Source organism: Lactuca sativa, chromosome 7 (genome assembly GCF_002870075.4).
Source record: "Lactuca sativa cultivar Salinas chromosome 7, Lsat_Salinas_v11, whole genome shotgun sequence".
In the NCBI taxonomy this organism is placed as follows: domain Eukaryota; kingdom Viridiplantae; phylum Streptophyta; class Magnoliopsida; order Asterales; family Asteraceae; genus Lactuca; species Lactuca sativa.
The window spans coordinates 6,483,723-6,508,668 of NC_056629.2; the positions used below are offsets into that span (position 1 = coordinate 6,483,723).

Sequence of the window (24,946 nt, forward strand, 5' to 3'; positions counted from 1 at the left end):
GAACAAGCTAACGATCAAGAACCGTTACCCGTTGCCGAGGATCGACGATTTGTTCGATCAGTTTCAGGGAGCATCTTGGTTCTCCAAGATCGATTTGAGGTTTGGGTATCATCAGGTGAGGGTGCGAGAGGAGGACGTCCAGAAGACAACATTCTAGACTCGTTATGGGCATTACGAGTTCGTGGAGATGCCTTTCGGACTCACCAACGCACCGGCGGTGTTCATGGATCTCATGAATAGAGTGTGTAGACCGATGTTGGATCGCTCAGTGATCGTGTTCATCGACGACATATTGGTGTATTCGAGATCCAGAGAGCAGCATGAGGAGCATTTGAGGGAGATCCTCAGAGTTCTGAGATCGGAGAGGATTTATGTCAAGTTTTCCAAATGTGAGTTCTGGCCGTGAGAGGTTCAATTTTTGGGGCATCTCGTTAACCAGAATGGGATATTGGTCGATTCGGCCAAGATTGAGGCAGTCATGAGGTGGGAGGTGCCGAGATCACCCACCGAGATCAGGAGCTTTCTGGGATTGGCCGGCTATTGTTGGAGATTTATTAAGGATTTCTCCAAGATCGTTGTGCCACTCACCAAGTTGACCCGGAAGGGTGCTGTGTTTTCTTGGGGACCGAAGCAGCAGACCTCATTCGAGACACTTCGCCAAAAATTATGTGAGGCCCCAGTATTAGCCCTTCCAGAAGTGATGGAGGATTTTGTGGTATATTGTGATGCATCGATATCCGGATTAGGAGCGGTGCTTATGCAGAGGGGGCATGTGATAGCGTATGCATCGAGGCAGCTTAAGCCTCATGAGTCGAGATATCCCACTCATGATTTGGAACTGGGAGCGGTAGTGTTCGCCCTCAAGATTTGGCGACATTATATATATGGGGTTCAGTGTACGATATACACGGACCACAAGAGCTTGAAGTATTTGATGGATCAGCCCAACCTGAATATGCCCATAGGAGGTGGTTGGACGTGGTCATGGATTATGATTGTGAGATCATGTACCACCCGGGCAAGGCTAATGTTGTAGTCGATGCACTGAGCCGAAGGGCGGAGGGTTCCCCATTGCGGGATGTTTGTTTGAGATTGACAGTGATGACCCCGGTGTTGGATGTTATCCGTGGGGCCCAGGCTAAGGCTGTGAGGCCAGAAAGCCAGAAGAGAGAGCGAGTTGTCGGGATAGTATCGGAATTTGTTACCGATAGCCGGGGGCTTATGACATTTCAAGGTCGGATATGGGTACCGTCCGTGGGCGGAACACGTACCATTTTGATGGAAGAGGCTCATCGATCGAAATTCTTGATCCATCCCGGGGCCACTAAGATGTATTTGGATCTGAAAAAGGAATATTGGTGGCCCTGTATGAAGAGAGATGTCGCATGGTTTGTAGAGAGATGCTTGACCTGTCGCAGGGTTAAGGCCGAGCACCAGTGTCCACATGGTAAGCTGCAGCCATTAGAGATTACCAAGTGGAAATGGGAACAGATTACCATGGATTTCATCACCAAATTGCCAAGGACCGCGAGGGGTGTCAATGCAATTTGGGTGATTGTGGACAGGTTGACGAAGAGTGCTCACTTCCTGGCCATCAGTGAGAGCTCTTCCGCGAAGAGGTTGGCAGAATTGTACGTGAGAGAGGTGGTATCGCGGCATGGAGTGCCGATATCGATTGACTCAGATCGAGATGTACGTTTCACTTCCAGGTTATGGAAGAATTTTCATGAGGAATTAGGTACGAAACTGCATTTTAGTACCGCATACCACCCACAGACTGACGGGCAGAGCGAGCGGACGATTCAAATGCTCGAGGACATGCTCCGAGCATGTGTGTTGGATTTCGGCGGGAGTTGGGACACGTATTTGCCTTTGGCGGAGTTTTCTTATAACAATCACCTTTATTCGAGCATTGGCATGCCGCCCTTTGAGCTGTTGTATGGGAGGAGATGTCGGACCCCCATTTGATGGGGAGAAGTAGGGCAGCATGTGATGGGTAGTACCGAGATTGTGCTCCAGACGACAGAGCAGATCCAGCAGGTCAGACAGAGGTTGTTGACCGCTCAGAGTCGTCAGAAGAGTTATGCGGACAGACGCCGATTTGAGCTCGAGTTTCAGGTCAGCGACTTCGTGCTCCTGAAGGTCTCTCCTTGGAAAGGAGTGATTCGCTTCAGGAAGAGGGGCAAGTTGGGGCCCCAATATATTGGTCCTTTCAGGGTGATCGTGAGGGTAGGCAGGGTAGCCTACCGTTTGGAGTTACCAGCAGAGTTGGGTCAGATTCATGACACGTTCCACGTGTCGCAGCTACGAAAGTGTATAGCCGACGAGTCGGCAGTGGTGCCATTAGAAGATATTCAGGTGAATGCGAGCCTGAATTATGTTGAGAGACCAATAGCGATTAGGGATCAGAAGGTCAAGGTTTGAGGAACAAGGAGGTGCCTCTGGTTCAGGTCCAATGGCAGCATCGGAAAGGGTCAGAGTTGACTTGGGAACCAGAGTATGAGATGCGGGAGCAGCATCCAGAGTTGTTTGCAGAATGAGACTTCGAGGGCGAAGTCTGATTCTAGTGGGGGAGAATTGTAACGTCCGGATTCCCAGGTATCCTAATTTGTTCTTTTATTTTTGGGAGTTGTGAGGAGACTCGGGGAGTTGGCGTCTAAACTCGCCGAGTATGGTCGCGGATTCGTATGCGAGTTCACAGCTGGACTCAGCGAGTTCATGAGTGGACTCGGCGAGTACACTCTGTTTAATGAAACCCTAATTTCCAGGGTTTGAGACCTATTTAAAGGCCCTTAGGGCCGTCATTTGCGGCCACCAACCCCCAAAGAGAAACCCTAAGAGATCTAGAGCGTTTGTGAGGAAGGAGAGGCCATTCTTGATCCTTTTGTGGGTGTTTTTACAAGAAGGAGGTGACCAAGGCAAGAGGAGGCTGAAGGAGGAGCGATTGTGGTGATTTCTGAGTTCTTAGATATCATATTGAGGTATTTTGCTCGGGACTTCTTCAGTTTTGATGTTGATTCTTAGTGTTAGGGTTCTCTAACCCTTTTAGAGGATGAATAAGTGGAACATTTGGTCCCTTCTCGAGTCTATGTTCTGGATCTGGACCCAAAGAGTTCCAGAGACCTTAACCCTTGGAGCTTTATGAGTTATTTTAGGAGCCATGAGCTTGGGATGTCATTTTTGGGGCTAAATCACCAAGTTAGACCATTTAGATGTTATATGAGTGTCAAGGTATGAACTTTACGTGATTATCATGCTTAGGAAGGCCAGATCTATGAATGTATGGAACAGATTTGACCTCAGGAGGCCTATGGAGTTTGTGCATGGCATGAACTCGCCGAGTCCGAAGAACAGACTTGGCGAGTAGGATGAGGGTTTCCCGTAAATCACTCAGTGAGTGGACTTGCCGAGTTGGGAAATAACTCGGTGAGTCAGGGAGAGTCAGGGAGACTGGAGTTTAAGGCGGAACTCGCTGAGTTGTTCTTGAGACTCGGCGAGTTGAGTCGGGGTGGCCCCGCGATTCATGCCAGGTGGAACTCGTCGAGTTAAGGGAAGTACTTGACGTGCGAAGAGAGGGACTAAGAGAGTCAGTGGACACGTGTAGACTCGCCAAGTCGCCCTAGTGCACTCGACGAGTCGGGTCAAAGTTTGACCGTTGACCTTGTTGACTTTTAGGGTTGAGTACAATTGTATTTATGAGAGTATTACTTTATGTGATTAGGCGGAGGCTAGATCACATTTCTTCCGAGTCAGATATTTACCGAGACACCGAGGTGAGCATTCTCACTATACGTTACCTAGAGTGGTATTATGCGATGACCAGAGGGTCTTATGTGTTATGTATGAGATTATGTGCTGTGTGATATATGTATGTTGTATGATGATATAGACCGTACCGGAGGGTCCAACGAGCTATGACCGGACCAGAGGGTCCAACGAGCTACGGGACTGGAGGGTCCCGCTGAGACACATCGACCGGAGGGTCGCATTATAGCCTCGAGTGGCGTATGTGTTGTATGTGGTATTTTGAGGAACACACTAAGCATTTATGCTTATAATTGTTGTGTTATGTGTTTCAGGTACCAGTGATGAGCACGGGAAGGCGTCGGTATGATTCGTACACACACACACACATTGGAGTTTATATATATATTCTGATCTTGGGGTTTTGTATTGATACAATGTTGATACAATGTTTTTAAAATGAATGTGAATGATATTTTATGGTTTTCAAAAGTGAAAAATTGTTTCAAATTTTTACGGTGTTACAAATTTATTCTTTTAGGTGGAGTTATGTAAGAGAATTTATAAAAATATTAAGCCATGTCCACATGTAATTTTGACCATTTCGCCGACGATGCTTGGGAATTTGTCAATGCAGATAAAACGTATAACTTCGTAAGCCACGTCTAACGTTTTCGCAGGTGATTATTTCATAGCTGTCATTTTTTGTCCATGTTTGACCATTTAACTTGTTTTTTATCCACATCCAATCATTATAACCGGCTACTCCAGGGAAACCCGGAAAAATGACTTAATATGGTAATATATTTTCTAATTTGTACACATTTATTCCTTAATGTTTTTGTATACATTTAGTCCTTATGACTGGTTTCTTTAGATTTTTCTCACGACATCCTGCATGGGACAATAATTAACGATGTTTTCTCATACACGGTTTGTCCTTCACTTATATCCGTAACCTAATTTACGAATCGGTCAAATGATGTTGGTGCCCTAGTTTTCTCCAAGCAGAAGATGTCTCCGACTTCGATTTCATCTATCTCCATAGAAGACAACGAGATTATTTGTGATTACTTCCTCCTAACTCGAATTTTCACTTCCAAGACAAAAAACACTTTAGCAAAAAGTTTCTTCTATCTCTATAGCAGACAACAAGATTCTTTGTGATTGCCTCCTCCCAACTTGAATTTGCACTTCCAAGACAAAGAATCTCGTTTTCTCCTATGGAGATAGATGAAATTAAAGTAAAGATATCTCCTGATTGGAGAAAACTAGGGTACTAACATTATTCGATCGCTTCATGAGTTAGATTACTGATATAAGTGAAGCACGAGTCACGAATGAGAATTCCTCATTAATGATTGTCTCATGTAGGATGTCGTGAGCAAAATCTGAAGACACCGGTCATAAGGACTAAATTTGTACAAAAACATTAAAGACTAAATGTGTACAAACTGAAAATTATATTACCCTATTATATAGTTTTTTTTTCGGCTTAACTTGGAGTAATCGGTTATAAGTACTAAATATGTATAAAAAAACAAGTTAAATGGTAAAATGTGGAAAAAAAACTCAGTAATCAGATGTGTACAAATAAACAATATATATATATATATATATATATATATATATATATATATATATATATATATATATATATAACCTTTCTAATTCGTTATCCATTTTTTAAATAGGCAATAATTTTCTAAAATTTCAAAAAAATAAAATAAATAACTTATTACGATTAGATATTTTGTTTGTCTCAATATTTAAGGGCATAAACGAGCGACATATGTCGCCGCCAAAGATATCAAGAGTTGTCGTAGTTACCTTTACAAATGACATGTCGCACTTAATATGTCATTCATGTTGCTTTGTTTGAACTCTCTCATCCTTATATCTTTTGATATAGTTTGAAACAGATGTTTTGTATATAATGCGCACAAATAATGTTGTAGAACACTTCGTCGAAAATAGCATAACAGTTTGTAATATATATATATATATATATATATATATATATATATATATATATATATATAATCAAGATAAAATGAAAACGAAATTTTTGATAGGAATATAACAAATTTTTTGTATACATATCTTTTAGAAACAAACAAAATGAATCATAGATGATTTAAGAGTAAGATGATTCATAAGATTTTTCTTTTCGAAAAAACACTATCATGATTTATTTTTAAGTAAATCAAGAACAAATTTATTTTTTAAACAATTTTAGTGAATATCAACAAAATCATCGTAAATATGAATTATTGAGATGTTTTTTCGGATTTTTTTTATGAATCATGTTAATTTTTATTAATTTATGTAGTATATATATATATATATATATATATATATATATATATATATATATATATATATATATATATAATTGCATGCTTGATAAAGGATGTCTAATTATAACTATAAATAAAAACATAAAACATGGAAGGAATAAAAAAAACTTTAGCTAAAAGTTTATGTTATGGAGTAGGATTAAAAGCATAATCTATAACATGCTTATGTGCTACCTTCTATTTTATGTTACTCCTTGTAAACACAACAAAAAACAAATTAAAATTAAAATCATTAATCTAAATAATTGCTGCTAATAGACAAAATAATTAAGGGATAACTTAAAAGGATAACAGATTTTTAATTTTGTTATTAAGGGATGAATATAAAAAGGATAATAACTTAAAAGGATAACAGATTTTTAATTTTGTTTACATTTAGTCGGTGAATATTTTTTTAGTGCTTTAAGTTACTCCTGTTTTATTTGAATTTGTTTATATTTTACCTCTATGACTGGTTGTAAGCCGCCGTAAAGGTAAAATATAAATAATTTTAAATAATTTATGAATAAACGAAGTAGAAAAAAAAATAATGAGTAAATATTAACAAAATACAAAGTTCTTTGTTTTTCAAAGTGATTATCCCCATTTATATTTTACATAACAGCTTTTTTTTGTTGACAAACCGATTTTAAGCGTTTTTGCGAAACAATTATTCTTTGACTATTCAAGATTTCGATTTGTGTTCTTTCTTGTGCGGGGGAATATTATCCAAAAGATTTAAATTTGGAGCGGCGTCATCCGTTATTTTCAAGTATAAACTCATATACATGTTTATTCCACACAAAGCTTGGCATCATCGACATGTTTGTGTAGAATCCGCGCGGAGCTTTTACAAAGCTGCTACTTCACGCATACCCATAACAGAACCTGTTTACTACTCGAATCAGAAGCTGAATGAGCTCTGGAAATCAGGTCGAATCAATGAAGCACAACACCTGTTCGATGAAATGCCTGAGAAAGATGAGTTTACTTGGAATACCATGATTGCTGGTTACGGAAATTCAGGGAAAGTAAGTGAGGCACAAAAGTTATTCCATGATACTCCAAATAAGAGTTCCGTTACATGGTCTTCACTAATTTCCGGTTATTGTAATTTGGGATACGAATATGAATCATTGAGCCTGTTTTCCCAAATGCAGTGTTTAGGGTATAAACCGAGTCAGTTTACATTAGGGAGTGTTCTTAGAATGTGTTCGATATACCGATTGTTATCAAGAGGGGAGCAGGTTCACGGGTATGCAATCAAGACTCAGTTTGATGCAAATGTTTTTGTTGTTACTGGACTTGTTGACATGTATGCACAATGCAGACAGATGTCTAAAGCTAAATATTTGTTCAAATCGATGACTTATGGAAAGAATCATGTCACATGGACTGCAATGATCACTGGATTTTCACGAAACCAAGATCAAATAGGAGCTATTGAGTGTTTTCGTGATATGAGAGCTGAAGGAGTTGAAGCAAATCAGTATACTTTTCCTAGTGTTTTAACCGCTTGTGGTGATAGCTTGGCTTTTAAATTCGGTTTACAGGTCCATGGTTGCATTGTGAAGGGCGGTTTTAGTGGTAATGTGTTTGTAGAAAGTGCATTAGTAAACATGTATGCAAAATGTGGGAGTTTTGATAATGCTAGAATCGCATTAGAATCAATGGAGGTTGATGATGTTGTTTCTTTGAACGCCATGATTTCGGGCTGTGTAAGGCAAGGTTTTAAACAAGATGCGCTTCTTTTATTCAAGAAAATGCACACCAAGAACATGAAAATCGATGATTTCACTTACCCATCTGTGCTAAACTGTTTTGCTTCCTTACTCGACCCCAATACTTCAAATTCTTCAAAATCCATACATTGTTTGGCTATGAAAACGGGATTTGACGGATACATTCTCATAGGCAATGCTCTTGTTGACATGTATGCAAAACAAGGCGAGTTACAATGTGCACGCAATGTGTTTGATAAAATGCCTGAAAGGGATGTGGTCTCATGGACTTCATTGATGACTGGCTATGCTTGCAATAATACCCATGAAGAATCTCTAAAATTATTCTGTGAAATGAGAATTTCTGGGATCAAACCGGATCAAGTTGTAATAGCCAACATCTTGAGTTCATGTGCAGAATTAACTGTTCTTGGTTTCGGACAACAAGTTCAAGCCGATTTCATCAAATCAGGTTTTCATTCATCATTATCAGTGGATAACTCTCTTGTTTCATTCTACACAGACTGTGGTTCCATAGAAGAAGCCAACAAAGTCTTCAATTCAATGAATACAAAAAACGTGATAACATGGACTGCGATAATCAAGGGGTATGCTAAAAACGGTAAATCAACCGAATCTTTAAAGTTGTACAATGAAATGATAAAAAATGGAATAAAACCAGATTTCATAACTTTCATCGAGATACTATTCGCATGTAGTCACGCTGGATTCGTGGATCAGGCCCGCGAATACTTCGACTCGATGATGAAAATTTACCAAATTACCCCCGGCCCGGATCACTATGCGTGTATGATCGATCTACTAAGTCGATCCGGGAAGATAGACGAGGCTGAAAAGCTTTTAAATGAAATGGTTATCGAACCGGATGCAACGGTTTTAAAAGCATTGCTTTCGGGGTGTAAAATCCACGGAAAAGTCGAGCTTGCGGAAAAGACGGCGAATACCCTTTTTGAATTGGCACCTCAGGATGCTGTCCCGTACATTGTGCTTTCTAATTTGTACTCTTCAATGGGTAAATGGGAAGAATCCGCAAGGATTCGGAGGTTAATGAAAGCTAGAGGGGTAAATAAGGAACCGGGGAAAAGCTGGATGGAAATTAATAGTAAAGTTTATACATTTATGTCGGAAGATAGAAGGCATGAAAAGTGGGATGCTATTTATGGAAAGATTGATGAGATTATGATGGCGATTAAAGAAGCGGGTTATGTTGCGGATATGAATTTTGCATTGCATAATATTGATGAAGAAGGTAAACAATTGGGTCTTGCTTATCATAGTGAGAAGTTGGCTGTGGCTTTTGGGCTTTTGGAGTTGCCACATGAAAGGGAGATAAGGATTTTTAAGAATTTGCGAGTCTGTGGTGATTGTCATACCGCCATGAAGTTTATATCGAGTCTTTATGGGCGGGTTATAATTTTGAGGGATTCGAATCGGTTTCATCATTTTAAAGATGGAATTTGTTCTTGTGGAGATTATTGGTAAGCAAAGATGAATTTTGTTTTGTAGCAATCTTTTTATAAAAATTCATTTGATTGATATTGTTGGTTTAACATAATGTTGACTTAATTGTGTAAATAATGGAATACATTTTTAGTTTTTCATCTAAAAAGAGATCAATTCTTGTTGATTCATCCATGTAGGTTTAGACTCAGACCTAAAGCAAATTTACTGGAATACATGACAACTTAAAAGAAACTTGAAAAAAATATACCATAAAACTATAATTAAGTTACAATTTTTTATGTTTTCATCTTTCGTTATTCGGGTATGGATGATTACACTCGATTGAAAACCAATATTCTTGTTTGATATGATTTAGAGTTGGATATACTCATACACATACGTATTTGATTAATTTGATACTTGTATATTTAGACCTTCTCTAATTCGCATTCATTAATAACTTATTAAATTAAATGTAGGTTGAGATTTAATGATTAATTTGGATGTGACGTGTCAAAAGAGAGCAACGATGAACAGAAAGGAAAAAATCCAATGTTATAAGATTTATTTGCATGTTTGTGCAGTCTCAAGAATAATTACTATATAACCATTAGCATGAGCACAAGGATGAAGGAGCACACATAACATAACATAAGATAATGAAACTAAGAAATAAAAAAATGAATTGATTAGAAATAAATTCTTCATGTTGTAAGCAACCAACCCATCATGAATCGAACTTTAGCTACACCATATCGTTGTTGTTAAGAGTCATATATAAATATATTTATATGAACCAGATCCGACCTGATCTGACCTCCATTTGCACCCTTTGATCGAGGCCGATAACTTGATTAGATATTGTGTTGTAGTGTAGCAGCAAAAGACAGAAAGAGAAAAGTATAATTAATTAATGACTATGTTTTTTTTTTATGGGCAATTAGTATGTATTCAAAAACCCAATTTTTTTTTGGAACGCCTTTTATCACATTTTTATTTTCTAGCATGTGCATGTTCGGGTATCAACCGTTGAAGTAGTTCGGGTGATGCGTGAGCAAGTTCTGTAAATCAAACATTTATATAAGTATTTGTCGGTATAACTTGTAAAAATTTAAATAAAAAATAGTATATATGGTATTTTTGTACCTTGTGGTGTGAAGTTAAAAAGGGGAGGGAGAGGATCGCCATTTGGTAGAGTCGTGGTCGGATCCCTTAAGTTGTCAAAGAACGGGTGAGTGCACGCCTCCAACTGTACACAAAACAAAACAAAACGCATATAAGTATCCCTTGTTTTTTCTCAACATTTAGAGTAATTTACAACTTTGGTCCTTGAGTATAAATGATTTTTTTATTTTTGGTTTCAAAAACAAAAACCTCTCCTAATTTTGGTCCTTAATTTGTCCCCAAGTAAAACTAAATTTCACAATTTGGGCCCAAAAAGTTTCCTCTTACAATTTTTACCCTCCTGATTTGAGGTTCTTATCAAGTAAATGAAGCTGATTTCAAATAATGATCAAATTTGCAAGATAAAACTTTTTAGGACCAAAACTAAAAAACCAGCTACACTGAGAGACCAAAAAAGTAATACTCTCAAATACTTTAGGTAACTTTTTGTCCCAACCAAGTCCAAAACTAGATTTTGACTTACAGCTGTACAACGCAGCTTTGGTGAGTATTGTAGCAGGCGAGAGACAAGATCGACTGCTTCGGATGGCATGCGCTTGTAAAATATCTGATAAAAACCATTCCCAAAAAGTAAATTTTTGTTATCATTTCTAAAATATATATAAAAAGAATTTAAATAATGTTAATATGATTTGATTGATTGTTTAGTATAAAGATTATATCTATGAACAAACCTTATGCCATGGATGAGCCTTGATTTGTGGGAATTTAAACTCGGTGTAGTGAGGATTCATACACTTGATTTCCTCACGTGTTGGGGTTCCCAAAATCTATAAAAAAAAAAATGGTTGTTAAAAATGAGTTTCAAATATAAAATTTATTAGACAGAAGAGAAGTTTGGTACCTTGATTATCTCCACCAGCTGATCCACACCACTTTCACCAGGGAAAAGAGGCTGCAATGCATATTTTGATTTATTTGTATGTATTAGAACAAGTGTGATAGTGGAATTTAGTGAACTAGAAATAACAATTATATAAAAACATCAAATAACTTGTTAGGTGGCACCTGTCCAAGGAGCAGCTCAGCCAAAACACAACCAGCAGACCACATGTCAATTGCATTTGTGTATTCTGTTGCTCCAAAGATCAATTCTGGAGCCCTGTAATATCTTGAGCAAATGTATGAAATATTTGGTTCACCAGGTACCTACATTCCCACAATAAAATCTCAATACCTCACATCATCATCATCATATTAAATGGAATGGAACGGGTGCCGGAATTGCCCATTCCATTCCTGATTCCATCGTAATAAAGAGACTTTGTAAACTTACCAACATTTTTGCACTCCCGAAATCACATAGTTTCAGCTGATGAGTTTGTGGATTAACCTGGAAAAAGCAAAAGGGTTATATAATTATTATTATTATTAACAAACTTAACACATCACCAATACGCATCAATGTAAACAAGCAGGTTTCCATTCTTACCAATAAGTTTTGTGGCTTAATATCACGATGGCATACACCAATCACATTATGAATGTAGTTAAGCGAACGACAGATCTGATCAACAAAGACAAAGACATATATAAAATGAGATTACAAGATTAATTAAGTTGATGAAAAGAGATTAGTAAGAGAGTGAGCTGACCTGATATGTGTACAATTGTACATACAACATGGGCATGTGTTGATTCATCCTAACATAATGCCTTGACATCCTGTAGACTGTTTCAGGTACATATTCCAATACAACATTCAAATACACTTCATTTTTGTCGGTTGTTGAATAGAAACAATTTTTCAGTGGAACAACGTTTGGATGTTCCAATAAACGCATGATTTGTAGCTCTCTGTTCTTGTATCTTTTATCCTGTAGCACTTTCTTTATAGCAACAGCTTCCCCTGTTTCAAGACATTTGGCTTGAAAGACCACACCAAATGAACCGGTACCCACAACCCTCTCCGCTATGTAAGACAAAGTCTGCACCACCACCACCACAAAAAAATTAAAAATGGAGTATATCATAAGCCATACTGTTTAAATTTTTTAAATTCTTCCAGCAGATGTCAGATGTAAATAAATGAGGTACCTGTTTTGGTTTTCCATTTCGACCACCAATTGAAGTGACAATGATTTGACCTGTTTCAGTACCATTACCATTTACAAGAGTCGCCTCGAAATCCTGCTCACAAATCACCATTCATGAGTATCGACATGTCATATAGTCAACATTAGAATATTATGATTGTATTTATTACCTTGTCATCAGCATTATCTTCCATAATTTTCATTCCATTCATTTCTTTTGGGAGCTTGTCATAGTCAGACTTTCCAGGTCTAGCAAATGATGCGCTGGCAGACATCTTTACAGATCTAGCACTCCCAGGCTGCTCTAAACTCCCAAAATCTGACTCACCCTTCACCCTTTTAAAGTTGGGATCTCCACCCTACAAAACCACCAACTTCAACTTCAATCAATAAGATCATATTAATACTACGTATATTCAATTAAAAGGAAAGCATCTATCTGTATGATGTATCTCAGAAAAAATAATAATCATATGCCCAATGATTTTGACATCCTCCTAATCAAACAATAATGATATTGTTGATGATTATTATTATATTACTATTATATTCATAGCCAGCGAGAACACACAACAGCTCAAACTAAGTCAAAAGAACACAATAAACAAATAAGCTATTTCCGTGAAACTACTTCAATATACTGAAAATGGATGGATCCAAAAACAACAAAATCAAGAAAATTTAGCTTTTATCAAAAAAAAAAAAAAATCAGAAAATGAAATTTATTGGAAAAGGATCTTGAAAACAGATCAATCCAGAAAATATTTTGGCTTTCATCAATCTAGCAAATTGTTTAAACTTTCTCCGAATATATGGATAAAATAAAAACTAATGGATCTTCAAAACCTTTTTATCTTCATTGATCAAAACCAAAGGAACTAAAATATTTTTGAAACGTTTAGTTTCCAATAATAAAAAGGTAAAAAGCAAGGCATAATCGAAACTTTCTCCATCTTTTAAAAACTTACATCTAAGTAATCGAAGTCAAGCAAAACGATAAAACGTGTAGTAACCGAAACGGAAAAGCGACCAGATTCAATGATCTTCCGAAAATGAAAGACATTCATTACCATTTCCATGAAAATTAGTTGAATGTGACTCAACAATTGGATTCAGAGAACAACACGAACAAACGATATTTCAAAAAGAAAACATTAGCTTCCATCGATCGAAAAGCAAAAAAGCCAAGATAACACGAAGTTCTTCAATTCTGATAAAATTCACATCAAGTCATTAGAAACTTACGGTATCCGAAACAGAAGTACGACCAGAGGCGATACTCTTCAAACGACGCATCACATTCATTATGCTTGATTAAATCGTAGCCCTAAATTCTCCCTTCTCTCTGGATCTCACAACACTTATCCAAACCCTTCTTCAACAAAACAAAACCAAAATCAACTAATGGAGGAGGAATCTGCGACACAACACGCAATCCTCCTCCACCTTCCTATTCTTCTCTCTGAATGTATTGCTCTCCCTCTCTCTCTTTTTCTCTCTCTAAAAACAATCCCTTTCTCTCTCTATATCTCTCTTAAAATTCTCCATCTCTCTCTAAAACTGTTTTTCCTGGTCAAAGGTCAAACCTGAAAAAGCCCAATCATTCATTCTTTGCCTCATTTCGTACACCAGTCAAACTTTCATTCTCAACCATCCATGTCATCATGATTTCATGATCTACGGCTGACAAACCACGCGACTCTGTATACTAAACGACAACTTTTTCGCTCTAATTACTGAACTACCCTTATTAAAAGACGCTTCCAGATAAAAGATTGATAATTTTAAAGTTTTGTACAGCTATTAATGCGTGTTTTACAAGTGAATTTGGAGTGTCAGTTTGGATTACAAAAGTTTTTTTCTGGACAATGAATTTATTTAAATTAGATGATTCGCCGAACTACAATTTTGTCCACAAACTTTTTTGTTGGCAGTTAGAAAAGTCGAGAGATTTGAACCTAGCAACCCATTTATTATAACTTTATTACAACATAGTCCATATATTATTGGGATATTAACAAAAATGACAACCTCTAAACATATATCATAAAAAAAACATATTTTTTTTGCTTATTGAAAAATGTTCACATGACCCGAGATTCAGCGAATCCTACCGATTTATGTATTTGCCCTTGTTGAATGGAGTTTGACATGTAGAACCCACCACATTCCGAAAAAACATTCTCAATTCCATGAAAAAAAGAACTAAAATATCGACGAAACAAATAATAGATTTGCATTTCGCTAAGCATACTGTTAATCATACTAGTTTTACGTATTTTGTTGTATGTTTGTACTTTATTAACTGATATTGTCATGAATTTAATGGAAAGTTACATGACACTGTTTGAAGTTCTCATAAAGAGTGTTACTAAAGTCCTAAGTCCCAAATACACTTTGGTATTACCTATAACACAATAGGTAATGTATTTTTTAATAGTAGTATGTCATTTTTTTATGATGCTATTCATATATTTCATTTTTTTACTCATACCAGAAAGATATAATTTGATATAAGAACCCATGTCGTGCTAAAAATATATATAAGAACCTTAGAACATATCCAATGTTAGCTTTTTTAAAAAAAATTAATATTTTAAAAAGCTTGTTATGTTTGAAAAATAAGACTTTTTCTAAAGATCACTTCAAACACTTATTATCCACTAACCTTTTAATTTTCTTTCATATCTTCTTTAATGTGTTTTGTTTGTCATATTTGATTCATACATTAGTTAACATTATATTTTATACCTCAGTAATATTTAGATATTAGTTTTTTTATTCTATTAGTTAATCAATTGATTTAAAAATATATATATATATACTTTATAAAAAAAGTTATATAATTTAAAAGTAGTTTTAAAAAATGTCAAAATTAGTGTAATTGAGAGTTAATAGATGTTCAAAGCTATATGAGTAACTTTTTTCTTCTCTAGATGATTAATATTTAAATATGTGATAATTGTTGTATATGTTTATAGTAGAATATAATATTTGATTTGCTATGAATTGATACTATATCCATTGAGTAATTAGTGTAATTGAGAATTATAGTTGTTTAAAGCTATATGAGTTATTGAAAAGAGTTACCGAGAATTTTAACGATTTATTAATATGTGAGTAAACTAGTAAGTGTAGTTGAGATATATAGTAGAGTATTGTTATATGGGTTAGCTAATGAGTATAATTGAGATATATTATAAAGTATTACTATATAAGTCGATGAAATACATAAATTTCAGTCTAAAATATTAGATTCTCGACCACTTTAGCTTGAAATTTCTGATTCTCGATCAACTTATGTCCAACTTATACATAATGGTGATAGTGTGAAACAAGTTTGTACTAAAAAATGAGTTGTTCCAAATATGATGGTCATTTTCCAAAATGAATAAAAGTTTGTTATTTCAGCTTAATAATTCATTCCTAATTATCATTTTTGTCATTATCCCTATATTATGGGTGATGTCATTTAGGTTATTAGAATTATCTAAATTTTATTAAAATAAGAGAAAACTATGAATTTTTTCTTTGTGTTTTATTGTTTTCCGTTGATTCAGTAAAAAAAGTAACTTATACCAAACATTCAAACACAAGGAATTTTTTTTATGGATTTGACTCTTAAAATAATATACGTTTAATTCCCTCGCCCACTTGCCTCGTGCGTAAGGGAAAGCTTTTTTTTTATTTATTCTCTCTGTCCTTCTATGTGATGATGTGTATTATCATCATTTTGAAAGATCATAACACGCTATTATCTCATTTATGGTTTTCTTTACATATCTAGCTTAATTGATCCAATTCTAAAACCTTTAAACCTTAATCCAAAATACAATATTCTTTCAATCGCTTCTACATTTCCTTCCTTAGCGGTTTTAACAATGTGCTCTTTTAGGCCAAACAATCATATTTTTGATGCTCCGAGGAACTATAGTAATTTGCTCTACTTCTATAAACTAGCAATTAATACGTTATACACATCACAACGAAAAAAACATTAACTTTCTTTCTTGTTTGCTTTTATTGTTAATAATTGATACCCCACCATGTTCACCATTGAACTCCATCATATTGGGAAGTTCACAAAATTCTAAGGAATTAGATACATTTAAGGACAAGTGTGATACATGATTTGTTATATATCAATTAGTTATTTGTCCACGGGCTGGACGTAGTAATGGTAGAACTTGGTTATGTGGGACCACAGTCATATACTACCAATTTTATTTTCCCCACTATGACTTGGACCTTGGACTTAGAGCATTAAGCAACGATATTGATATGTTCAACCTTAAAAAATACAATGGTATCCTTAAAAAATGTATACACATAACCTCAAACACATTAGAAGCTTTTAAGGATGATATGGAAGTTATGCTTAACCGTCAAGAAGAGAATTTCAAGGTGATGATGTTATCATAGAACCTAGAAACTATTCAGAAGAGTAAGGTAAAGTAATCCCAAGTGACATCCTCAAGGATTGGAGATAACTTTTCCACGAAATAGTGCATAAAGAAAGAATAATGAGTTGGAGAAAAGAAAGGAAAAGATGATAATGTCGGAGAATGAACACAAGATTAGAAAGATTTTTCAAAGGATAAGAAGAAAATAACATACAAGGAGTACTACTGTTATCATTGCAAAAAGGAAGGACATATGATTTTCGAAAAACAGAATATATAGGAGAAGAAATGATTTTCAAACATGATCATGTTTGTGAAGATTATTATGTTCATGATTTTCGAAAATAAAATATTTTGATGTTTTTATACCATCAAAAATATAATAAATAAACCAAAGAACTGTTGTTCTAGTGGTATGAAGATGTGTAGAAATGTGTCTATCCCAAATGCTTCGTCATTGACAAATATGTAAACTTAAGAGTATGATTAGAGAAAGTTTTATTTGAGAATGGAAAACACATCACTTTAAATGGGGCGGGGGTTTATTGTTTTGGAAAATGATAATGTAGTTATAATATGGTAATTTTCGAAGATGGTTGGCAATTTGGCATATAAGGTTTCTTCTCGAATATGTGGCCATTATGTGATATTTTATTTGGGTGGTTGAAGTGAATATTTTCAAGATATTTATTTTAAATATGAAAAGTACCATTCAAATTACATGTTTTATACGTCATCTAGATGTTTGATGCATAAACTATGTATTATGATTGCTTTCATTTATTTTAGGCAAATACCTTTTTCAAAGCAAATAGTGGCAAACTTTAAGAGCACTTTTGTGGTACAAAGCTATACACAAGCAATCTCAAGGGTCAACAAAATAAAATCATTGACAATTGTACGAATCTCCTTAAGCCTGTTTTAACAGTTTAAACGAGCTTCGTAACTAGTTAAAAGGTTGTACACATCATAATTCACTTTTGGACAACTTTCAATCAATCTAACCCATTTCCTCAATTTAAACAAATTACCACCACCCATTTTAATATAAAAACAAACTTTAAATGAAGAACAAGCAAGAAAGCTACATCTATTGATACATAGAAATTTTCAATACATAAATTGGTATATGCTCCTTTTTGAATTAATGAAGTTAATATGGGCAACCGTATATAGTTGTTTCTTTTTTATTTAATCCAAATAGTATGACTTGAATACTTGATGGGTTAAGCCAAAAAAAAAACATGACTTAATGTATTTAGACACTAACCCTTTTACCTATATGCCCTTCTTTCCTTTCCTCTCAACTCCCCTCATGTTAAAATTGATGAATATTTTGAAACTTGATGTATGGAATGTAGGTGTAAAATGGTCATTTAGCCTCATTTAAACGGTTTATAGGTAAAAGAAAATCCCACTAGATAGCTTACACATAAAGCCATAGAGAATCGCACAGTTTGATGCACGAAAAAAGTTTCTATAATTTATAACATACACATCAAGAAAGAGTATACCAAAAAGAACTTTTGTTTACCTAATATATATATAACGTGTATCATTGGGAAGATGAAGATAATGTCAAAAGTAGTTTTGTAGCAACTAAGACTCTTTCATTTGTGTGTGATTCGGGTTCTGTATTATGTATTGTAGATTCCCATCTTATGGAACGCGCAACACGATCCAATTTTTTAATCATTTCGGGTGAATCACGAGCCACAAATGTTCCTTCAGGCCGTAATAACCGGTCTATTTCAACCATCACATCTAAAATATTACATCTGCAACCAAGGGTATTTTAGACATTTCACATACGATAAGTTGAAAAAGGCAAAAAAAATATAATACCTTTTCTTGCCAGTGAGTGGATCCTTTATGAGTGACTCAATTGAAGTCATATGGATGAAGTCATAAGTCCTTGGGTAACTTGAGAAAGGCTCACACCTAAAGGAACAATAAAAATGAAGTTAAATTATGAAGTGTGTGGGTATTTGTTAAAAATGACCAAAATAACCTCCCCTTATACTGACCAATCATGATAAACGCCTATGAGGCCTCGGTCAAATATAACACCAAGAGTTGAGGGCTTGTTGTGAGGAACAACATTCATGACCCACACAGGATCAGATATGAGTGCAGCAGCAAAACCACCAAAATATGCATCCATGTCCATCACATTTCTCACAGCTTCACTCCCAATCTTCAAGTTCAATGTCTTTTTGTAGTACAACATCCTCTTTTCCCATATACGAGTATCGGATTCAAACTCCTCATTTCCGTTTTTACCCCCTGCCCTTGATGGACTTTTTGTTAGTCTGAGGGGCCATTTCGGAATTTCACCAACCGCAAGTTTTCCACCCACAGAAGATAGCCGACTCACACATCGTTTTAACTTGAAGTACCTGCACAAACAACATGTTTTAGGGTTTTTTTTTTTTCCCATTAAGCTCTCAATGGGTAATGATAAAGTGTTGTATACATAAGGTCTGTGTAAATAAACCGTCTGAATGACCATATTGCCCTAACATTCCAAAAAACAAAAAAGAAAAAAGGGTAAATAGGTAAAGAGTTAGCGACTTAATACATTAACCCAGGTTTTTGGCTTAACTCGTTAAGTCACTATGTCTAGATTAAGTAAAAAAGAAACAATTATATATAGCCATCAACATTAAGTGCTCAAACCATTAAGCTCATAGAGCAAAAAAGAAACAACCCCTAACTCTTTACTTATTTGCCCTTCTTTTTTCCCCTCCCAACGTCTCTCACTTTAAAATCGATGAATATTGTGAAATTTATTTTTTGGAATGTGAAGGTAAAACTAAAATCGTCATTTAGTCTCTTTCAAACGGTTTATTTAGTCTAGAAAAGAAACAGACCTTATGTATACAACACTTTATCCAGACATACATCATTACCCATACAGAACTTCATGCACAAAAAAAAAAAAAAAAAAAAAAACCTAACTAACCAACAGGAATATGTATATTAAGTTACCATGCATAGCTCGGGTCATCAGACTTATCACACAATTCAAAACCACTTTGATTTTGGGTCTCTATACAAGAGTTATCCACAGGCTTCTTCCAAATAGCAGTGTTTGCATTTACAACAACCGACTCATAACACAATGCTTTAGCCACTGTCTGTAGCTCTTCCCATTCTTTATCTAATCCATGCCACTGTACAGGTGGGCCTGAGATTATCAAATACCCTCCTGGCCGTAGCAACCGATCAACTTCAATAAAATACGTAGCATCTGCAAGGGGAAAAGTTGCAATGTTCATAAAGTGAAGGGGGTATTTTGGAAGTGTATGTATATATATAATATACTTACTGTATGCGGTGAATGGGATTAAGCAACGGGAGCAGTGGATCAAGTCGAATGAGAATGCGGGAAATGGGAGTCTGCGGGTCCCGAGCATCAGAACAAAAGCGGGAATTCCTCTTTCCAATGCGAATTGGATTTGTGATTTGTGTGAGTCTCTTGGAGCAAAAGAGACTGTTAAAAGGTCTTCTGCTAATAGGTATCCTCCAAAACTAGCAACCTACAATCATTTCACCAATTTGTCCAATCGGTTTTCCAAAGTACAATGTTGTGATATCAGAAAATGAAAAGCAGCATGAAAGCACATTGATATTTCAGCCCTCCAAAAAAGAAAACAACAAATCTTACCCCACATCCCATATCAAGAACAGTCCTGAGGGTCCCACCAGAAATAGGAATATAATGTTCAAGTTGCTCGATATATTTTACAGCTCCATCTGGAAACATAGTGCCACCCCCGGGAAATATGAAGTGTGCACCTTCTTTTTTCATCCATCCCTGATGACCTTTCCTGTCTGCTAACTTATTATATGGCATGTTTTCATGCCATATCTACAATCAAAGAAAAAAAAAAAACGTATTATAAGTTGTAATTTTATACGCATTCAAACTACAACACTTTTGGAGTTTTAACTACATGATAACATAACATATAGACGAAAAGGTTGAATGCAAGAAATAGGTATTAATGTATTCATAAACTATTTACCATGGTTTATTAAATGAGTTAAATAATTGCATAATGCTGATAGAGGGAAAGGACTGAGATATAAAAGGAAAAAAGAAAGAATCAAATTATGCTTGGAATCATGCAAACTATTCGTTATCCACAAATTTTCCCTTCCCTTTTGTTGTAATTATTTATTTTTCCAGCAATCTTTATATAAAATTACACTCAAGATCCTTGAATTCAAACATGGGATTCTTTTGGTTTTACATAACTTCTTCATCTAGTGAATTTGAATATTTACGTAAAACATAAAGTCTCAGTAAGTGGATCGATCTAGCAAGATAAACGTGTGTTGCATTTTTAAGGGGTAAATAGTAGGCATTTTTGTAATCAATGACAGTGGTTGACATTACCATTAAAATCACCACTCTTTTCCATTTTTAAGTGAGATAATATCATCATAAAAAGAAAGAGTGCCAACTAATCACATGTATACTCTATAAAAAAAAAATAACAAGATGAGTTCGATGGTAACTTTTTGTGAATTAATCACATGAATACTTCATTAAAACAAATGTTCTATGTCACCACTCACCGCCACATTCTAAGTGTTTCTTAAACTAAAATTGAAAATGTCTCTCTGCAGAATGTCTTTTCAACTACATACAAATCAATTCTTTTGTAGAATTACTAAACTTCAAATGTGAATCCAAGATACCAAAATGCCAATACCAATATCATCATAAAGTTAGGAGACACTAAAGAATAAGTAAAAATCACCTTGTACAAACTAGTAGGCCACTGAATCGGAATGTTATAGCCTACAGGCGGAGGGATCAAGCACAACGGCCGCTCTTCCGGCGGCGGACAATGTCTTTCCCGGTAAGAATTCATCTCCCTGCTGAGTAATCTGTTCCGGGTAGGATCTTCACAGGGCATGTAATCAACAGCATCAGCAGAACATGATTGAAGCGTAAGGTTTCGTCCGGATTCAATTAGGGTAATGAGGTGGTGTCGTCGTTTGGCACCGGTGGTGGAGGTGATGAGAGCTTGGCTGCCGGTGGCGGCGATGGAATCTCCAAGAGGGGTAAGAACAAGAACTAAGAAAAGGAAGATGGCAGCGAAGAAGACGAGAGATACGAAGTCCAGGAACCGCCATTGTCGGGCCTGGGTGATGTGGTGCTTTGATGAGGTGAGATCGAAATTACCCATATCATAAGAGATTCAAAAATACGATTTTTAGATATTACAAATTAAGATCTGATTGTAAGAATTTGATGTGTACAAGGGTTTTGTGTGAATTTAGATATGTCTGTTGGAACTTGGAGCAGAGTGAAGAAGATCAGGCGACCATGGACGAGTGTTTTTTAAGCCTATTGTTTTTTTAAAGATCCCCTCACTCTTGTTTACAGATCGTCTGGTAAAATCAAATTAAATTTATAACTTGGTAAATATATACCGAATAACAACCTTTTATTAATTTTATAATAAATAAATTGCAGAAAATCATTATAGTTTTATAAAATTTGATATTGATATTGTATTATTTTTTTGCTATAAATTTCTAATATTTACAAATGTTATTGTTAGAAAATTCTTATTTTTTGGTCTTTTTATGAAAAAAAATCTTATTATTTTGCATTAATTTATGAAAAAATTCTAAATTTTATTTTTTTAACAGACAAATATCGAGTACTAGAAAAAAAAATCGAATCAATATTTTTATCCAATTTCACATATTTTAACCGGTCATCAGGACTTTTCCATTAAAAAGATAGGGACTTTTCCGTACATTTGACAAAATATTATGATTTTTCTAATGACAACCTAATATAATAATATGTAAATTTTTATCCAAAACAACCTATTCGTTGATATGTATCCCTTCATTTATTTTCTCTTTACGTATGTTTGGGTATGGAATATATAGTTTATTGTAAGGATGATGAGAGTGGGTCCAAACCCGGACTGGTAGACCCAGACCCGGAAAACCTGGGAACCGGTTAACGGGATTTTGTAGGATCAGAAACCGGACCGGTATATAGGAACCGATTTCGGTTCGGTTCCGGGTAAGGTGGGTCTAGAACCGGAAAACACAGGGAAATCTTGAATTTTTTAGTAATAACTTAGTGGTTGAATTTCGAAAATTTTCAACTTTGATATCTCAACTTCAGGGGACTGTAAGTCATTGAATATTAAAACAAAAATAACAAAATTATAGTTTAAAATCATGTACAAAATCTAAACTACATATTGCAAAAAACCTCATGATAATCCGAATTCCAACGAATTAGATATGCATTTTTAAAATTTCACAAAATATAAAAATAAAGCGGAAAAACAAAAAATCCACAGCATTGATATGCCAACTTTGGGGGACTGTAAGTCAATGAATATGAAACCAAAAATGACAAAATTATAGTAAAAAATCATGTATAAACTCTAAACTACACGTTGCAAAAAAAACCTCAGGATAATCCGACTTCAAACGAATTAGATATGCATTTTTAAAATTTCACAAAATATAAAAATAAAGGTGAAAAACAGAAAATTCACAGCTTTGATGTCCCGACTTTGGGGGACTATAAGTCAATGAATATTAACTCAAAAATGACAAAATTATAGTCTAAAATCATGTACAAACTATAAACTACAGTATGGAAAAAAAATCCATGTCAATCCGACTTCAAACGAATGAGATATTCATGTTTTAAACTTTTCATAAAAACGGTTCCGGCCCCTAAAACGGTTCCGGTTCCCAACACAGTTCCGGTTCTTAAACTCAGTTTACCCATACCCGAAGGACCCGCAACCCGGATAAAGTCATTCTTTAAATCTGGGACCCAGACCGGTTCTACATATTTCGATTCTAACGGTTCTAGTTCTGATCTGGTTTTCCGGTTCTAAATATCATCCCTAGTTTATTGGTTTTGAGTTTAAGCAAAATCATCAACATATGAAGGAGATGAAAAAACTTGTCTTTGTGTTGAAAGTTCTGTCAATTTGACTACTCAATGGCCCACTATTGTCTTCTACATCATGCATGTGTTTTTGTAGTGATGTAGTTTTGGTAAGTAGGTTATGTAAAACATAATCTTCATGCGTTCAATTTGTTATTCTTGTTTTCTGGGTACAAAAGAGCAGCTAGATAATAGACTCGTACATATGTTATTAAATTGATATCAACTATTAATTTTGATGATGATTTTGGCTATGCTCCAATTACAGAAGGACATGTTGAAGTTCTAACATAAAAGTTGTGTTATTATATGGTGCTTATCTTTAGAAATATCTTATTATATTTCAAATACACATAGTTTTGTTATTATATTGAGTTAACATCAGAAAAATCTTAAACTCAAAACCAATGAATTATATCTTCCCATCTTAAATGTATGTAAAAAGATAAATGAACGAAAGGTGTACATATAAACAAACGGGTTATTTTTTTATAAGAGTTTATATTTTATTATATTGGGTTACCTTCAGAAAAGTCCTACTCTCTCCATCCCATATTAATAGTTTATGTTTCATTTTTGGTTTGTCTCAAAATAATAGTTTATTTCTAAAAATAAATATCATTTCTACCAAAATACCTCTCATTATTAGTTAACCTACTATGGAATTAAATGTTACAAAATGATGGAATTAAATGCAACTAAAAGGTACAATTGTAATTTCATTTAATAAAGTTAGAGGTAATTAATGTTTCCTTAATCTGTGTGTTTTTTGTCTGTGGACAATAATTTTGGGACGAAGGGAGTAATATATTTTGACAAAAATAACAGAAAAATACTTACATTTTTTAATGGAAAAGTCCTGATTACCAGGTAAAATATGCAAAACTGGACAAAATGGTTGATATTGAAATTTTTATTCGATAATTAGGAATTTTTTGTTCAAAAAATAAAACTTTGTACTTTTTCATAAACTATGCCAAAATAATTGGATTTTTTCTAACAATATTTTTTTACAATGTTGACCACTGTTAGGTTAACTAAATTAGCCGCTTACATGTCTTTGGCGAAATTAGATGCTCACCTGTCACTATTTGGTTATGTC

The 24,946-nt window shown here is 35.0% G+C and overlaps 3 protein-coding genes across 4 annotated transcripts; 1 reads left to right on the top strand and 2 right to left on the bottom strand.

The window, feature by feature from the left end:
* Positions 1-6,504: 6,504 nt before the first annotated feature.
* LOC111912878 (putative pentatricopeptide repeat-containing protein At5g52630) lies at positions 6,505-9,403 on the top strand. Its single transcript, XM_023908614.3, has one exon. It carries the CDS (start codon positions 6,872-6,874, stop codon positions 9,305-9,307), a length of 2,436 nt encoding a protein of 811 aa, XP_023764382.1. The 5' UTR covers positions 6,505-6,871; the 3' UTR covers positions 9,308-9,403.
* Positions 9,404-9,798: 395 nt separating this feature from the next.
* LOC111912877 (shaggy-related protein kinase theta) lies at positions 9,799-14,037 on the bottom strand. 2 transcript variants are annotated; one of them, XM_023908612.3, is made up of 12 exons: positions 13,735-14,037; positions 12,660-12,848; positions 12,491-12,583; positions 12,049-12,381; positions 11,886-11,960; positions 11,730-11,786; positions 11,462-11,602; positions 11,298-11,348; positions 11,128-11,223; positions 10,917-11,000; positions 10,415-10,517; positions 9,799-10,329 (listed from the first exon to the last, which is right to left on the bottom strand). In XM_023908612.3, the coding sequence occupies exons 1-12, from the start codon at positions 13,792-13,794 to the stop codon at positions 10,262-10,264; spliced, it is 1,350 nt and encodes a 449-aa protein (XP_023764380.1). In that variant the 5' UTR covers positions 13,795-14,037; the 3' UTR covers positions 9,799-10,261. The 2 variants fall into 2 exon arrangements, with proteins under 2 accessions (XP_023764380.1, XP_023764381.1); XM_023908613.3 differs by having other exon boundaries at positions 12,660-12,863.
* A 4,296-nt stretch (positions 14,038-18,333) lies between these two features.
* LOC111912876 (probable pectin methyltransferase QUA3) lies at positions 18,334-22,291 on the bottom strand. Its single transcript, XM_023908610.3, has 7 exons — positions 21,665-22,291; positions 20,563-20,766; positions 20,224-20,434; positions 19,884-20,145; positions 18,920-19,291; positions 18,738-18,833; positions 18,334-18,670 (listed from the first exon to the last, which is right to left on the bottom strand). Exons 1-7 carry the CDS (start codon positions 22,094-22,096, stop codon positions 18,448-18,450), a joined length of 1,800 nt encoding a protein of 599 aa, XP_023764378.1. The 5' UTR covers positions 22,097-22,291; the 3' UTR covers positions 18,334-18,447.
* Between the last annotated feature and the right edge of the window lie 2,655 nt (positions 22,292-24,946).

Coding starts and splice junctions, on each gene's coding strand:
- LOC111912878 (XM_023908614.3), top strand. CDS start 6,872: ATGTTTATTCCACACAAAGCTTGGCATCATCGACATGTTTGTGTAGAA.
- LOC111912877 (XM_023908612.3), bottom strand. CDS start 13,794: ATGAATGTGATGCGTCGTTTGAAGAGTATCGCCTCTGGTCGTACTTCT. Junction 12,584..12,659: donor AAGATAATGCTGATGACAAG/GTAATAAATACA, acceptor ATTTGTGAGCAG/GATTTCGAGGCGACTCTTGT. Junction 10,518..10,916: donor CAAAGCTGCGTTGTACAGCT/GTAAGTCAAAAT, acceptor TTTTGTGTACAG/TTGGAGGCGTGCACTCACCC.
- LOC111912876 (XM_023908610.3), bottom strand. CDS start 22,096: ATGGGTAATTTCGATCTCACCTCATCAAAGCACCACATCACCCAGGCC. Junction 20,435..20,562: donor TTCTTGATATGGGATGTGGG/GTAAGATTTGTT, acceptor AAATGATTGTAG/GTTGCTAGTTTTGGAGGATA. Junction 19,292..19,883: donor GATGACCCGAGCTATGCATG/GTAACTTAATAT, acceptor TTGTTTGTGCAG/GTACTTCAAGTTAAAACGAT.